Source organism: Phyllobates terribilis, unplaced genomic scaffold (genome assembly GCF_046119375.1).
Source record: "Phyllobates terribilis strain yellow unplaced genomic scaffold, ASM4611937v1 Scaffold_11__3_contigs__length_659146591, whole genome shotgun sequence".
In the NCBI taxonomy this organism is placed as follows: Eukaryota; Metazoa; Chordata; class Amphibia; order Anura; family Dendrobatidae; genus Phyllobates; species Phyllobates terribilis.
The window spans coordinates 503,932,993-503,950,612 of NW_027362771.1; the positions used below are offsets into that span (position 1 = coordinate 503,932,993).

A 17,620-nucleotide genomic window follows, 5' to 3' on the forward strand; every position below is an offset into this window, starting at 1 on the left:
GTATTTCCTGGTTGTAGTGAGTGATGGGAGTGGAGAGGATAAGAGTGGAGGTGCTGGAAAGTGACCGGTTAAGGGGCCAGTGGGCCTAGGGTCAATCCGGAAACAGAACAACCTGGAAGAAACGGGTAACAGCAGGAAAAAGCAGCATAAGGACGGCAGCGATAGCATTCAGTGATTTAGGGCCAACATGTGAGACTGCTGAATAAAGAACCTGTATTGGAGAATTGTGATGTTGTAGCAGAAGAACCGGCAGTAGATACTCCATCACCAGGAGAATGAGCCATTACTAATGTAAGTTAAATTCTTTTGAACCTGAAACTCGTAAAGATATTTGTTTAGTATTGCCATCTGTGCTCAACGACGACATTGGGGTAAGGCGCGACAATGTAGAGTCAGTCTGGGTAAATGAACATGGGGATGGCCATAAAGGAAAGCTTTTAATTGGAGTTTGTTTCAAGCCTCCTAATATAGCTGAATAGGTAGAGGATGAAATGCTGCAACAAATTAAAAAGGCAGCAAATAATAATAGGGTCCTTATTATGGGGGATTTTAACTATTCAGATATTCAATGGGACATAGAGTCTTCCAGTTGTGCTAAAAGCTGCAAGTTCTTATCCACAGTTCATGACAATTACCTCTCAGCTGGTAGATGAACCAACCAGGGGAGGTAATCTGCTGGATCTGGTCCTGTCAAATAGACCAGATATAATTTCAGATCTACAGGTCCGGGAGCATTAGGGCAGCAGCGACCATAATATGGTAAGTTTCAAAGTAATATTCAATAAAACATTTCAAAAAGGAAATGCAAAAACCTGGAACTTTAGGAAAGCTGATTTCAACAAATTAAGGTGTTATGGATCCGGGTGGTGGAACCTCTGTGCTGCGGTCCAAGGAGGGACCCAGAGGTAACTAGGTATCAACTCAGACAGACCAAGGTCGTACGGCGGCTCAATCGACTCCGTGACCAGGGAGGGTCTGAGCAGAGGGACCAGGTGCTACTCTGGGGACCGACCTTGTATGAGAACAGGTGACTCCCACAGGTCAGAAGGCTGGGACTGACCGGTACAGCAGATGAGCACGGCAAGCAGGCTGACGGGTGGTCCAGACAGATGGACTGGCAGACACGGCAGGAACAAGCAGGAGCCTCCAGGTAGGCTGACAGGTAGGCATGGCAGGTAACAGGCGGGAGCCTCTAGGTAGGCTGTCAGGCAGGCAAGGCAAGTAATGAGCAGGAGCCTGTAGGTAGGCTATCAGGCAGGCAAGGCAAGTAACGAGCAGGAGCTTCTAGGTAGGCAGTCAGGTGGTCACGGCAAGTGACAGGCAGGAGCCTCTAGGTAGGCTGTCAGGTGGTCGCGGCAAGTGACAGGTAGGAGCCACTAGGTACGCTGTCAGGCAGGCAAGGCAAGTGACGGGCAGGGGCTTCCAGGTAAGCAGGCGTACAGAGCCTATAGACAGACTGACGGACTGGACTGTAGACAGACTGTCGGGCTGGAGAGTAGACAAGCAAACGGACTGGACTTGTAGTCAGGCTGGCGGGCTGGACTTGAAATCAGGCTGGCGGGCTGGACTAGTAGTCAGGCTAGCAGCGGGACCTGAGGGCTGAAGCAGAGTATCAAACACAAAGCTACAACCTTGTACGGGCACCTCCATATTGGAGGAGGTGCCTTTTATAGGGGAAGTCCTCCGGCCATTAGGGGAAGTCCTCCGGGGACTTTTTATAGGGGAAGTCCTCCGGGGACTTTTTAGGATGACGCGCGCAGCCCCTTTAAGCGGGCGGGAGCACCCACGCGCGTGCACTAAGCACAGGGCCAGGGAAGCTACGTGCACTAGCAGCAGCTGCAGGGAGGCCAGAAGACGCCAGAGCAGGACCGCGGCGGTAAGGGGGGCGGCATCTCTGCAGGGCAGGAGGCAGAGACGCCGATGCTACATAAGGGAAGAGCTTAATCATGTAGACTGGGGCCATGTCATGATAACTGGGGATATCGACCGTAAATGGGGCATGTTTAAGGAAATACTACTAGAATCCTGTAGAAAATGTATACCCTCTGGTAATAAAATGTCCAGGAATAAAAAGAAACCGTTATGGATAAATAAGACAGTACAAAGTTTAATAAGACAAAAACAAAGGGCATTCAATATCTTGAAGGCCGAGAATACAGAAATAGCATTTCAGGAGTATAAAGACCTAAACAAGAAATGTAAAAAAGAAATCAAGCTAGCAAAATTATCTTCAAAGAAACAAATCACCAGCGACATTAAAATAAATCCCCCAAAAATTTATAAATACATCAATGTCAAAAGGAAAAAACAGATGGTATCGACCCCTTAAAAGATGATAAAAACAAGATAATTATACTGGACAAAGAAAAGGCTGAGATATTAAACAGGCATTTTTCATCTATGTTAACAAACAGTCTGTTCCAGGGATATTTCAACAGGGCAAATATCAAAGTTGATGGCCAAAGTGTTCTGATTTACACCAAAAAATGATGGAGAATCTGAGACCTAAAGAAAATTGGGAGCCATAGAATCCCAAGATTGTTTTTTAAATATATTTTGCCTTTTATGCCCATCCCCCTGCAGTGTCTCAGTCCTGTGCAGGTTCCTACCAAGCCAATCCCAGTTGTTCCTCAAAATCTTCTGATTTAAGCCAAAAATTATGGTGAAGCTGAGACCTAAAGAAAATTGTGAGCCCAAGATTTCTTTTTATAACAGTTTTTACCCTTTGTGCCCATCCCTTCACAGGAGGGTCAGAACAGGAAAGTTCACCTCAGTTGATTTACCCCAAGATTTATTGGGAGTCAGAGATTCAAGAATTTTTTTTATAACAATTTTTGCCCTTTGTGCCCATTCCTAATTAGGAGTCCAGTCTGGCACAGAGTCCTACCGGAAGAATTCTAGCAAAGTCTTCCCCCAAAAAATGTATTTCACTATAAATAAGGAAGAACTGGTGACGTAAAGAAACTTCAGCCATTGAAGCACATTATTTTTTTGTTTTAATAAGGAAGAAGAGGAGTAGTGTAAGAAAGACAAGCAGTAGATGACAACGTTGAAATTGACCAAGTTCAAACTGGGGAATTCACACCAATTGAAGGCTGAAAACAACCTCATATTTACAAAAAAGGCAGATGAATGTATTAGTAATCATGGTAAGAAAGGCTTATTCTTTTAAGACATGACAAAAACACTTTTTTTTGGGCAGCACAACAAGAGTATCCGTAGAATGTTGAATTGACTTGGGTTTAAAGGACATTAGTAAGAGAATGTGAAACCACACGTGTTGGCCTTACAGCATAGCCCTTGAAAAATGAAAGGAAAGCACCATGAGGTACCAAAAACGTGAGGAGGCGAAATAATTTTGTAAGTTGCTCTTCCTCCACGCCATCTTGCATCCTTCTCGGTCCTTTTTTAAATATAATTAAGAGTGGCATGACACTGCTGATGGCACAGTTGTCCTTAGTCACAAATTGTGTACTCTCTTTGAAAGGCCTCACATGCGGCTGTTATCACCTACCAATGGCGGATGTGAAGTTGAAGCAAGCTCCATTTTCTCTACTGCATAATATTATCTATCACTTCACCACCTGATGTTGCTCGTACCGATGATGCAACATATGAAGTGGTGAGCTCCATCACGTTGCAATTTCGCAAATCAGGCAGAGGGTCAGTCATACTGCTCTGTCACTGAAAATTCTGGAGACTATTCTTCGCCTCGTGAGAATGGTTGTAGTGCCTACACATTCTCCTGACAATGAGAACAACCTTGTTTCAGTGGGTACATTTTATTTAAAAATATTGCATAATCAAACTGAGGGTACATACTGTGCAGCCGACATGTGGTACTTTGCGTAATGGAAACCACAATGTTTCTGGCATTGTCACTTGCTAGGTTGCCCAGTTGTAGGTGCTGGGGGTAGAGAGATATCTATTGAGGAGGATGTGCATAAGCATTGCCCAATGTAGAGGTATAACCTGCCCTGCTTTTGGTATTTCATCGCTGCCAAGCAAAATATTGACTCAATGGGCTATAAAAGACACGTAAAATCCATGGCCATAATTGCAGCTGTTGACAGCAGAGAGCACTTTGCAGCACAACACCAATTCCAAAGAGGGAAGCCCCAAGTCTCTGCCAAATGACAGTATAAAGCAGAGATGGATTTATTCAATAAATAATGGCAGTGAGGTATCTTTCCATTGAAACTGATCTTACACAATTCTTTTGGAAAAGGCAGTACAATCCAGGTGGTACGGCATAGTGGTGAACGTGGACATGTGGTAGTACAGTTTCTAAGCAAACAGACAGCTGGACCCATGTTCCTTGGGCACACAAAAAGGTTAACTGATATATGGAAAGTAGTATATGTGTATAACGATGGTGATAATGATAAGTAATGCCCAGTCATTGTCACTGACATGTAAGGTGCACAAGGGCCGAGGGGTCATGGTCGAGGTACTGCGTTCCCACATCCTAGCACCCCTCAAATAAATTGTGTCCCAGTCCCATCTCGTGTAGGGTGCATTACACTCACTTGCTGGCCTTAGGCCTCCGCAATTTACAGTTCTGCATATTCAGGAACGGCCGCACACAACTCAGGGGACACCCGGTTAGTTTCAACATTTAACAGTTTACTTGACAGTTGCAGTACATCAGATTGTATCACGCTGTATCAGGCACAGCACCCTCCGTTTCTTGTTTCAGTAACACATTACATTTCCCACTTTACTTTCCGCCTGAATTATTCCTGCTGTAACAGTCCTGTCAGTCCCAGGGATTTTCCGTCGGCCTCACAGTATTACCGAGATCCATAACCTTTCCCACACGTGGTTCCACGTCCCACAGTCCACAGGGGTCACAAGGGTTTTGGACCCTTTACAGTTCACAGTCCTTCAATCCAAAAGGGGGATGCGTAAAACAAACTAGGGGGGGTAACACAAAAAACTCTTTGGCCGTCCTTGACCAACACCAGGGGTTCTGGTCAATACTGGAAAGCAGAACAGTTCCAGTCTCTCTCATGAGCAACAAGCACAACTGGGGCATTACAGGGCTGACCCTTTCATTTTGGCCACCATGCTTTATACTACGGCTGTAATCTCTTTGGAGGGTTGTGAGGTACTCACAGCACCCTACGTTTCTTCCTTCAGTAACAGTGCATTTCCTGCTTTACTTTCCTTTCTGCCTGAACTATCCCTGTTGTAACAGTTCCTGTCAGCCCCAGGGATTTTCTGTCTGGCCCCGCAGTATTGCTGAGATCCATAACCTTTCCCTCAAGTGGTTCCACGTCCCACTTTCTCTGTAAGGAAAGGATGTCGGTGCTCCCCATAGCCACCGACTCGAGCCTTGAGCTCCGGATGTTGCAGGAATATCCGCAGAGAGTTTGGTAAGCCCTCATACTGCCTAGCACAACTTGTACTTGCTTCTGCTACCCGCCCACTGCACTTTGAACTACCCCTAGCAACTGTCACCAACAAACTCTTTCACTAGCTGACAAAATCAGGAAGTGGTTGCCTTTTACTGGCCTCAACCCCTCCCACTTTGGGCTGGACCAATCAATAACTGCCTCTTTACTCTGTCTGCCCCAGTAGTCTGTTGCTGGGTAAACTTTAACATTTCATCTACTAACTACAGTCACTATCTTCTAACAGTATGAACTAAGGATATTATACTTATAATTCCTATCAGTGTCTAATCTGCTTTATGTCCTAAACTCTTAACTATATCCTATGCTTTCCCTACACCTGAGTGCATGTTACTCACAAAAGGCATTACTTTTACAGTATTTACCACAGCATCAATACCTTACAACGCTACATATTATTTATAATACATTACATTAACCATATCACTTAGTGCCTATAGAACTCTGTGCACATTCCCAAATCACACTCACAAAATACAATGAAACCACATCACAACACATACTTAAGTACACTCCTTGTCTTTAGGGGGGAGAGGCATATGACGTCTCCTGTCATATCCTTACAGATGAATGGGCACTACTTGTGGATGCAGACTGCCAACAGAAAGATGATCACGAGAAGCTGGGTAGCTTGAGCCTTGCCCATGTTGCTGGTCAGTTTGCCTTCCCCATGTGAGCAGGTGAAGCCTCTTCACATAGTTCCTACTTGAAGCATTATGGAAACCTGGCTGGATAAAAACCATGACTAGGTGACAAAAGTAGAGGGTTCCACCACATCCAGAAAGGACAAGACAGACAAAAAAGTAGGAGGGTGTGTATTTTCATTAAATTCATCTTAAGACCTGTCTGTGCTCAATGACGACATTGGGGGGAGTTGTGACAATGTAGAGGCAGTATTGGGAAATGTACATGGGGATGGCAATAATGGAAAGATGCTAATTGAAGTTTGTTACAAGCCTCCTAATATAGCTGAACATGTAGAGGATGAAAAGCTGCAACAAATTAAAAAGGCAGCAAACAATAATAGGGTCCTTATTATGGGGGATTTTAACTATCCAGATAATCAATGGGACATAAAATCTTCTGGTTGTGCTAAAAGCTGCAAGTTCTTATCCACAGTTCGATACATTACATTCCCTATTAGGGGCTCACACCAATTTTATATTGTCCTTTTGGTATCTCATATTTACTTTTGTATGGTTAAGTTTTTCAGGATTTGTGGGTATTCATGCAGCCATTTATATTTTCTATTGGCCATATCTGACATATTTTAAAGTCATGTCCGAAAGTGTTGGCACCCTTGAAATTGTTCCAGAAAATTAAGTTTTTCTCCCACAAAGTTACTGTAATATATATATATATATATATATATATATATATATATATTACAGTAATATATATATAGTGACAGAATCACTGGTGTGATATACGAGGGGAGGTATGTGTCATGCAGGTTGCTTTCCTGTGTTAATTAAAACCTATTATATAAAGGGTGGGAGGCCATTCCCCCTACCTACCTCTCAGGGTGTGGCTGAGTTCAGTCACTGTTTCCTATGTGGAGTGTGTGGTCTGCAGATTGAAGTCTCCAGGCTGTGTGTGGCTGACACCAGAGAGCAACACCAGAGGACTGGTGTTGCTGAAACCTCACAGGACTATCTGCAGCCAGCAAAGCCAGAAAAAAACGCATGTGGATTGTACATGTGGATTGTACATGCGGATTGTACATGCGGATTGTACATGCAGATTGTACATGCGGATTGTACATGCGTTTTCCTGCCAGGGACATGCGGATGTGAAGCTTTCTTCACTTGCATTTCCGCATGCGGGTTGACAAGCGCTTTCCAAGCGATTAGCATCACTTGGAAAGTGCTTGTGACAACTAGGTCACACTATATAAATCCATGCAAACTGCTTTTTAACTGTGGTTAAAAATAAAAAAATAAACTAATACTTACCTTCCGATGGCCCCCGAGACTTGCAGCGCTCCTGTGCTGGCTGCCGTTAGATCGTGGTACTGAAAAGACCTGCCGTCACATGACTGTGACGTCAGCGTAGGTCCTTCAGTCCTGCGCGATCTGTCAGCAAGCAAAGAGAAGGAGTCCGGGGGTCGTCGGAAGGTGAATATAATCTTTATTTTTTATTTTATTCTTGTTTTTACAGCTTCTATGGTACCTGGGTGTGGAGGAGAGTCTCCTCTCCTCTACACCCGGGTACCATCCGCACATTAGAACGCGCCAATTACGCAAGTACAGATGCAGTCTTGTGGATTTGGCGCGTTCTAATGCAAGTCAAAGGCGGCGAAAACGCAGCACTTCTGCAAAATAATTGATAGTGCTGCGTTTTTTTCCGCAATGATAATCCGCAGCGGAAATTTCCACAGCATGTGCACAGCACATGCGGATCATCATTGGGGAACATGGCAGACCTTCTACCATGCGTTTTTAATGCATTTCTGCAGCGTTTACGCAGCTGCAAAAACGCTGCGGAAACGCATTAAAAACGCATCGTGGGCACACAGCCTTATACTTCTTTTGTCTTCCCGTTAACCCCGAGAGGGACTGTTTATTTTTAAGGGACGGTGCTGGAGTTTATGCCACCCAAATAAACACGCAGGAAGTTTACTCAACACATGTGTCCTGTATTATTTTATTTGGACTATCATGTCTTTTCTCTGCCTGTTGTCACTTTTTGTGTGTTTTTATTGGTTTTCATCTTGTACATTAGCACTTATGTTTTTCAATAAATCCACTTTTTACAGTTTTTTTCTGTACAGCTTTTCCGCCTTTCTGATTACCTTTTTTTGCAGTTAGTTGTACAACCCCCTGTTTCTATCTTTTATATGCTTTTGTGGTGCCCACCATTTTTTCTTTTTATTAACCCTGTACTGTGACATCAGTGTGTATTATCCCTGTACTGTGACATCACAGTGTGTATTATCCCTGTACTGTGACATCACTGTGTGTATTATGCCTGTACTGTGACATCACTGTGTATTATGCCTGTACTGTGACATCACTGTGTGTATTATGCCTGTACTGTGACATCACTGTGTGTATTATGCCTGTACTGTGACATTACTAAGTGTATTATCCCTGTACTGTGACATCACTGTGTGTATTATCTCTGTACTGTGACATCACTGTGTGTATTATGCCTGTACTGTGACATCACTGTGTATTATGCCTGTACTGTGACATCACTGTGTATTATCCCTGTACTGTGACATCACTGTGTATTATGCCTGTACTGTGACATCACTGTGTGTATTATGCCTGTACTGTGACATTACTAAGTGCATTATCCCTGTACTGTGACATCACTGTGTGTATTATCTCTGTACTGTGATATCACAGTGTGTATTATCTCTGTACTGTGACATCACTGTATTATCCCTGTACTGTGACATCACTGTGTGTATTATGCCTGTACTGTGACATCACTGTGTGTATTATGCCTGTACTGTGACATTACTAAGTGTATTATCCCTGTACTGTGACATCACTGTGTGTATTATCTCTGTACTGTGACATCACTGTGTGTATTATGCCTGTACTGTGACATCACTGTGTATTATGCCTGTACTGTGACATCACTGTGTATTATCCCTGTACTGTGACATCACTGTGTATTATGCCTGTACTGTGACATCACTGTGTGTATTATCTCTGTACTGTGACATCACTGTATTATCCCTGTACTGTTACATCACTGTGTGTATTATGCCTGTACTGTGACATCACTGTGTATTATGCCTGTACTGTGACATCACTGTGTATTATGCCTGTACTGTGACATCACTGTGTGTATTATGCCTGTACTGTGACATCACTGTGTGTATTATGCCTGTACTGTGACATTACTAAGTGTATTATCCCTGTACTGTGACATCACTGTGTGTATTATGCCTGTACTGTGACATCACTGTGTGTATTATGCCTGTACTGTGACATCACTGTGTGTATTATGCCTGTACTGTAACATCACTGTGTGCATTATCTCTGTACTGTGACATCACTGTATTATCCCTGTACTGTTACATCACTGTGTGTATTATGCCTGTACTGTGACATCACTGTGTATTATGCCTGTACTGTGACATCACTGTGTGTATTATGCCTGTACTGTGACATTACTAAGTGTATTATCCCTGTACTGTGACATCACTGTGTGTATTATCTCTGTACTGTGACATCACTGTATTATCCCTGTACTGTGACATCACTGTGTGTATTATGCCTGTACTGTGACATCACTGTGTATTATGCCTGTACTGTGACATCACTGTGTGTATTATGCCTGTACTGTGACATCACTGTGTATTATCCCTGTACTGTGACATCACTGTGTGTATTATGCCTGTACTGTGACATCACTGTGTGCATTATCTCTGTACTGTGACATCACTGTATTATCCCTGTACTGTTACATCACTGTGTGTATTATGCCTGTACTGTGACATCACTGTGTGTATTACGCCTGTACTGTGACATCACTGTGTATTATGCCTGTACTGTGACATCACTGTGTGTATTATCTCTGTACTGTGACATCACTGTATTATCCCTGTACTGTTACATCACTGTGTGTATTATGCCTGTACTGGGAAACTGTATAGTCTGAATTACCCTTGGCTTACAGAGAACGTGTTTGGCCAGAGACATGGTCCATTCCAGTGTTTGGATCCAGACCATATTTTTCCAACTTGACATGGTATATGTCAGGGACAAAAGTATTTTCTGATCTTGCACCTCTCACATTATTCTTTTGGTGAACGTTATTGACTCTGACAAAAAGACTTTTGTGCTGCAGCTAATTTTTCTTTTTGAGCAAGGTATTTCTTAATTCAGTCTCAAGTTCACACCATTAAAGAAACACTTGTATCCAAAACGTGATCAGCCAATGTTTTAGTTTTATTTATCCATATAAAAAGGATGTAAAAAATACAATTCTTGATAAATAAAAAGTACCTAACACAACTCACACATCGATCAAAACACAAACAGTAATCTAATTCACAAAATTAAAAAAATCATCCCAAACAAATCCTTTTTTCCTTTTGCCATGACAAAGATTATATATGATAGAAGCCATTAAGAAAGCCTATGTAGCATTTATTTATCCAGGACATAATAGGTCTAGTAATGTCTGTGCACAACATATGCTCAAGAAAATAAATTACCCTTATCATTTCAAGTATTTTTCAATAAATGTTCCTTTAATGACAAATACCAGGATCCTGAAAATGTCGTAACTCTGGGGACACTAGTTAATAGTTGGTACGTGTAAGAGCAGAATTCAGCCTCATTCATATGTCCATAAGACACGGTCCGAATATGGATGGTGATGTATGAACTGGCAGTGGATATCCAGACCCGAATACACCAGCCTCATATATGCCTGCGAAGCTGCGGAGTTGGGGTCCATAATCCAATAACCAAGATGTTGGTCATTTATTAATTCCAACATTCATCTTCCCTGAAAAAAATCCTTTGCATAATGAGAAATATCAACCCTTTCCAGACAAGCAAAAAGCAAAGTATCGGGTGGAAAATCAGTTTTGTTATCCATTTTATAACCAATCGATGTTAGGAACTAAGGTAAAAAAAAGACAAAAGGCCATTAAGCTCTGGTAGAGAGAAGCAGGGCAGCCAACCGTCCAAAAAGGTCAGTGCAGTCCTTTAAAAATAGGGCACTTTTTTGCAAAAGGGTAACAATGTTTAGAACTTCTGACTTTCAGGCTCCATATCTCACCATCCACTACTGCTTAGAATGTGAGACTACCATCATTGTATAGATAATCATCTTGGCTATTTCATACATAAATATGACTTGCAACTATTTAGCAAATGATTAGTTATGCAGATTCTTGTCATGTCACTGCATTGTTACTGTTTTGCTCCTAAAAATCTAAATTTTAATTTTATTATTTTGTTAGTATTTTGTAAATCCACCTTTGGCTTTCAACGCTGCCTGAATACTTCTGGGCATGCTCTCAATCAGATTCAAGCATGTCATGACCAAAATCTGATCCCAGGTCTCTTCTACATGTTCTCAAAGTTGGTGCATACTGGTCGACTCACTTGGGTATGTATACAGTTTTTCTTCAACTCTACCCACAAGTGTTCGATTGAGCTGAGGTCTGGGGACTGTGGGGCCAATCCAGCACCTCTACTTCATTGTCATTAAACCATTTCTTCACCAAACTCGACATATGCTTCGGGTTGTTGTCCTGCTAGAACACTATGTCCTTTTCATACCCATAGTACTAAAATATATTAAATAAATCATCTTGTAGGATACTCATATATAGCTCAGCATTGAGATCACCATCGATCCTGGTCAAGTATCCAACATCTTTAGCTGTGAAACAACCCCATATCATCAGACTTCCTCCACTGAACTTGACAGTTCCTTCAATTTCTTGATCAGTTACCCCCTTTTCCCCCTATTTCTTCCTGACCCATTTGCACCCATCAAAGCCTAGTTTATTAACTTTTGTCTCATTGCACAAAATCCCGTTTCCAAACTTCTACTGTCCACTTTTCATACCTTTTTTGCAAACTCGAGCTGACGTTTCTAATAACAATATTGAACTTGAGGCTTCTGTACCTCTTTTTTTGAGCCACCGTCCCAGACGTGTGTAATGTGCATTGCGCGGTGCCTGCATGGACATCTGTGATCTCACTATTATGAAGTATACGAGCTACCTTCACTGCCGGTGCAGCTGCTCCCGGCAAGCGGCGGGCATGGAGTGATCCCTGCAGCTCTGCGGCTGACAGGAGGAAAATGGCAGTGGAGCTGGAGGTATCCGTTCTCTGCTTCCTCCTTGACACAGACGCGCGCAGCTTGATGACATCATCATGCAGCGCTCGCCTGGGTCAGGAAGAAGGTTGCAAGCAACTAGGAGGATGCTGCAGGTGAGCGTGCTGAGAGGTAAGTTTTTTTTACTTAAAATGCTGGGGAGAGGAACAGGAGAATGAGGGGAGGTGGGGGAGAGCAATGGTGGGGCTGGGGAGAGCAATGAGGGGGATGGGGAGAGAAATGATGGGGCTGGGGAAAGCAATGATGGGGATGTGGGGCTGGGGAGAGCAATGCTGGGGCTGATGGAGAGTAATGATGGGGATGGTGGGGCTGGGGAGAGCAATGATGGGGATGGCGGTGATGGGGAGAACAATGATGGGGATGGTGGCGATGGGGAGAGCAATGATGGGGATGGTGGCCATGGGGAGAGCAATGATGGGGCTGATGGAGCTGGAGAGAGCAATGATGGGGATGGTGGTGCAGGGGAGAGCAATGATGGGGCTGATGGGGCTGGGGCGAGCAATGATGGGGCTAATGGAGCTGGGGAGAGCAATGATGGGGATGGTGGGACTGGGCAGAGCAATGATGGGGATGGTGGCGATGGGGAGAGCAATGATGAGGCTGAGGAGATCAATGATGTGGATGGTGGGGCTGGGGAGAGCAATGATGGGGCTGGAGAGAGCAATGATGGGGATGGTGGGGCTGCGTAGAGCAATGATGGGGATGGTGGCGATGGGGAGAACAATGATGGGGATGGTGGATCTGGGGAGAGCAATGATGGGGCTGATGGAGCTGGAGAGAGCAATGATGGGGATTGTGGTGCAGGGGAGAGCAATGATGGGGCTGGGGAGAGCAATGATGGGGCTAATGGAGCTGATGAGAGCAATGATGGGGATGGTGGGACTGGGGAGAGCAATGATGGGGATGGTGGCGATGGGGAGAGCAATTATGGGGCTGAGGAGATCAATGATGTGGATGGTGGGGCTGGGGAGAGCAATGATGGGGCTGGAGAGAGCAATGATGGGGATGGTGGGGCTGCGTAGAGCAATGATGGGGATGGTGGCGATGGGGAGAACAATGATGGGGATGGTGGGTCTGGGGAGAGCAATGATGGGGCTGATGGAGCTGGAGAGAGCAATGATGGGGATTGTGGTGCAGGGGAGAGCAATGATGGGGCTGGGCAGAGCAATGATGGGGCTAATGGAGCTGGGGAGAGCAATGATGGGGATGGTGGGACTGGGGAGAGCAATGATGGGGATGGTGGCGATGGGGAGAGCAATGATGGGGCTGAGGAGATCAATGATGTGGATGGTGGGGCTGGGGAGAGCAATGATGGGGATGGTGGGGCTGGGGAGAGCAATGATGGGGCTGGGGAGAGAAATGATGGGGCTAATGGAGCTGGAGAGAGCAATGATGAGGATGGTGGGGCTGGGGAAAGCAATGATGGGGCTGGGGAGAGTAATGATGGGGATGGTGGGGCTGGGGAGAGCAATGATGGGGCTGGGAAAAGCAATGACTGGGATGGTGGGACTGGGGAGAGCAATGATGGGGATGGTGACAATGGGGAGAGCAATGATGGGGGTGCTAGGAGAGAGCAATGATGGGGGTGCTAGAAGAGAGCAATGATGGGGGTTTCACTTTGCTTGTACTGCAAAGGCTTGTATATTTCCCGTGTGCACATAGCCTTACATTTAATTGGGGAGAGTCACAGAGACTGAATAATTTATATTATTGGGCGGCAGAGATTATAGTTAATGGGGGGCACAGTGCTGCTGATCACTTTGTATTTTGATTACTAAGTGGCTAATAGTATATTAATGGTGGGGTAGATATCAGGGGCGCAGTGTGGGGGAGACACAAGTATATATACAATATATGTGACCTTGTTATTTTTAGGGCTGTACTGATCATCGTGACAAGATGAGTCGTGGCTGGGAGATGTCAACATGAAGGTCTGACCAGATGGAGAAGAAGCAGCAGAAACTGACTCTGATCAGATGAGACGTCAGCGGTAAGTGCCTGGATGTAAATATTATTCTGTATCTGCACTGTGTGACTCGGAGTGATAATGTTATCTGTAAAATCCCTTAGGCAGCATGCTCACATTTGTGTGAAATGTCCGTGTGCTGCCAGAATTTTTTATCGCATGGTCCACGGACTCGTAGAGTTTTATAGATACATAACACATCCATGAAAATCAGGGATCTGAGAATGAGATCTGTGAGAGTCAGAGAATGTCCTGTTCTGATCCGATTTTTAGGATTAGAATAGGATATGCTCAATGCGTCTGTAAAAGTGGGCAGCACACCGACACTGCACACAGATGCAGGAATGTAGCCGTATTATGTATAGCATACTCAGTATATAGTGTACTCATTTATTATGTAGAGCGCCATCCTTAGTTATATAGTTTTACCTTTTTTTATGCAAATTGCCTCTTCGGAGAAAAAGAGGACTTGTACTCTCTAGCGCCACCTATTGGAAGTAGCGATCCTACAAGTCACAATCAACCCTTTAACGAGTTGTGCAATAGGACTTAGGATAAAAGCCAAATCAGAATCTCAATTTGCAGACACGGTGTTTTGGGCTGTTGGCCCTATCAGTGCAAAGTATGAGACCTGAATTGGCTAGGTGATAGGCTCTGGACTGAGGTCTAAGGGGTAACGTTTCTCCTTGTGGAGAGTGACACACCAGCTCTGGCACGTCAAGGTAAGGAGGCTTATTCACTATGCAATGCTCCTCTGGGAAATTTAATATGCAAATTGCCTCTTTGGAGAAAAAGAGGACTTGTACTCTATAGCGCCACCTATTGGAAATTAAATTTCCCAGAGGAGCATTGCATGGCGAATAAGCCTCCTTACCTTGACGTGCCAGAGCTGGTGTGTCACTCTCCATAAGGAGAAACGCTACTCCTCAGACCTTTTTTTTATATATATAACACCCTCCCTTATTATGTATCATCCTCTCTAGCTCTAAGGGGTCACAGTTGGGGGATCATACTGTGTTGGGGTCACCATACTTTGCCCTGGGAGTTGAGGTGGGGTACAGTAGGGACATTATACTGTGAATGTGGAGGAATTCACCATGGGGGTATCATACTGTGTTTGGGGGACACTTTTGTTGGCATGACACTTTATGGGGCAATGAAAGAGGGATCTAGGACTACAGCAGGGGGAAAAGTACTATGTAACGGATGGAAAGTTGTGAGATCAGCTCTTGTGTGACCACGACAATTATTTACATTTTTTTTGGTGGGGGGGGGGGGCAAATAGAACTTCTGCTATGGGGCCCCATGATTCCTATGTACGCCCCTGGATACAACCCATAGACTGGAGAGGTGCAACTTCAAGAAAAAAGTTGAAAAACTTTTTTCTCATGATTCTAGACACATCCCCTTTACTTCTTGAAGAAAACAGAACCCCCCCCCCCAATGTACTGTCTGTACACCAGTGTCCATATGTGACAATTCGTGTAGAGAAGGTGAACGTTGGCTTCTTAATACTAGTGGCTCAGAAAATGCCTTGACGACTTGTCTGCCATAAAGTACTTATGTTCTGTATGTGAAAACATGCACCGGGTTACAGGCCACAAAACTGAACAAAGGAGGTTCAGTACCAATACTACAATACTTATAGGCATCAATGCCTACAAGACTTAGGCAATGGAAAACCATGGCTACTTTGCTTCCAAAAATAGAAGCGCCCCTATACACAGGTTGTGTGTAGTACCACAGCTCAGCTCCATTCACTTCAATCATCTGAACTGCAATACCAGACACAGCCTGTGGACAGATGTGGCACTGTTTTCAGAAGAGAGCAGCCGTGGTGTTGTAATTTTAGGCAGCACCTTAAAGCCTTGTTGCAATAAGTGTTACAAACTCAAGACCTGACCCTGAGCAAAACGGGGGCTTCACAAAAAATAATGGCTTTGTATGCAAAACAAGTATAAGTTACACTTATAAAAAAAAAGTCTACACTGGAGCACAATGTATGGTCAAGCCCTTGTAACTAAAAACATACGGAAATTATTACGCAAAAATGTAAACATTGTACGCAGGCGTCACGGGTATGCGGGCATCAAGTTCCCTCCCTTGTTATTGCATTATAATAATCTTCACTATGCCCTTACCCGGAGCACAGATTATTGTAAGGAGTTTGGTTCTCAAGTGATGATAAAGGGGTAGTCTGAGATCAAGTGAATGGGGCTGTGTAATACCAGACACAGCCTATAGAGCGGCGCTGCTTCTGAGCATACAACAAGAAATTGCTTTAAATTCTCAGACGATCCCTTTGAATATCACTGCCGGATGTGTCGCGGCTAGCCGATCCTGAAGGGATGATTAGCTGGTCCTTTCATCATCGCTGTCCATATTGACCGGGATGTAGCCTCCCTCCCGTGGTATGCACAGACAGCAGCCCGCGCCACTCAGGTCAAGCTCCTTGAAGTTAAAGTCTTTTATTTTCAGGCATCTGAAGTCTATTTCATCAAAAGCACAAATACGCTTGAGTTTTCTCCAGAACACATAGGACAATGCAATACCCAGAGCCTGCGACAAAAGAGGGATGAAAACAGAATGGTTATATATAGAAATGTCAGCAAGAGTCATCTTGTACGTAGAGAAGGGGAGAGGTATTATCAAGTCAGTGAGTTAAAGGGGTTGTCCTGAGAAAACAAGCTATTACATATCAGTTGGGACTTGCACCGATCAACAGTATGGGGCACTTTTATCCCTGCTAGCGAATGAATGGAGAACTGGTCGAGCATGCGCCCTGCAGCTCAGTCCATGAGGCTAGTGAGTGCTGCACTCTGCTTTTTTTCAGCAGCCCCATAGAGAATGAATGGAGTGGTGGTTGAGCATGCATACAGCCACTCCATTCTACAGGGGGGAAAAGTACCCTGTTCTGCCGATCGGTGAGGGGTCCCAGAGATCAAACCCCCACCGATCGATAAGTTATTAATAATAATAATAATATTATTATTTATATAGCGCCAACACATTCCACAGAGCTTTACAATTCAGACAATTTACAGACATTATGGGCACTTTTCCCACTGGGGCTCACAGTCTACATCCCCTTATCAGTATGCCTTTGGAGTGTAGGAGGAAACCAGAGAACCCAGAGGAAACCCACACAAATACGGGGAGAACATACAAACTCATTGCAGATGTTGTCCTTGGTGGAATTTGAACCCTGGACCCCAGTGCGGCAAGGCTGCAGTGCTAACCACTGAGCCACCGTGCTGCCCTATCACTTAGCATGTGGACTCCAGCCAAACCCTTCAAGCTTTAAAGGGAATCAATCAGCAAGTTTTTGCTATGTAATATGAGAGCAGCATGATGTAGGAACAGAGATCCCGATTCCAGCGATGTATCACTTACTGAACTGTGTTTTGCTATTTCA

At 44.3% G+C, this 17,620-nt stretch overlaps 1 protein-coding gene across 1 annotated transcript in view; it reads right to left on the reverse strand.

Moving 5' to 3' along the window:
• Positions 1–13,683: 13,683 nt before the first annotated feature.
• The window catches only part of LOC141166668 (tetraspanin-15-like), a 200,725-nt gene continuing 196,788 nt past the window's right edge, over positions 13,684–17,620 (reverse strand). The window contains exon 8 of the mRNA XM_073653580.1: positions 13,684–16,764. Within this exon, the coding sequence (XP_073509681.1) occupies positions 16,558–16,764 (207 nt within the window). The 3' untranslated portion in view covers positions 13,684–16,557. The remainder of the gene's footprint in view (positions 16,765–17,620) is intronic.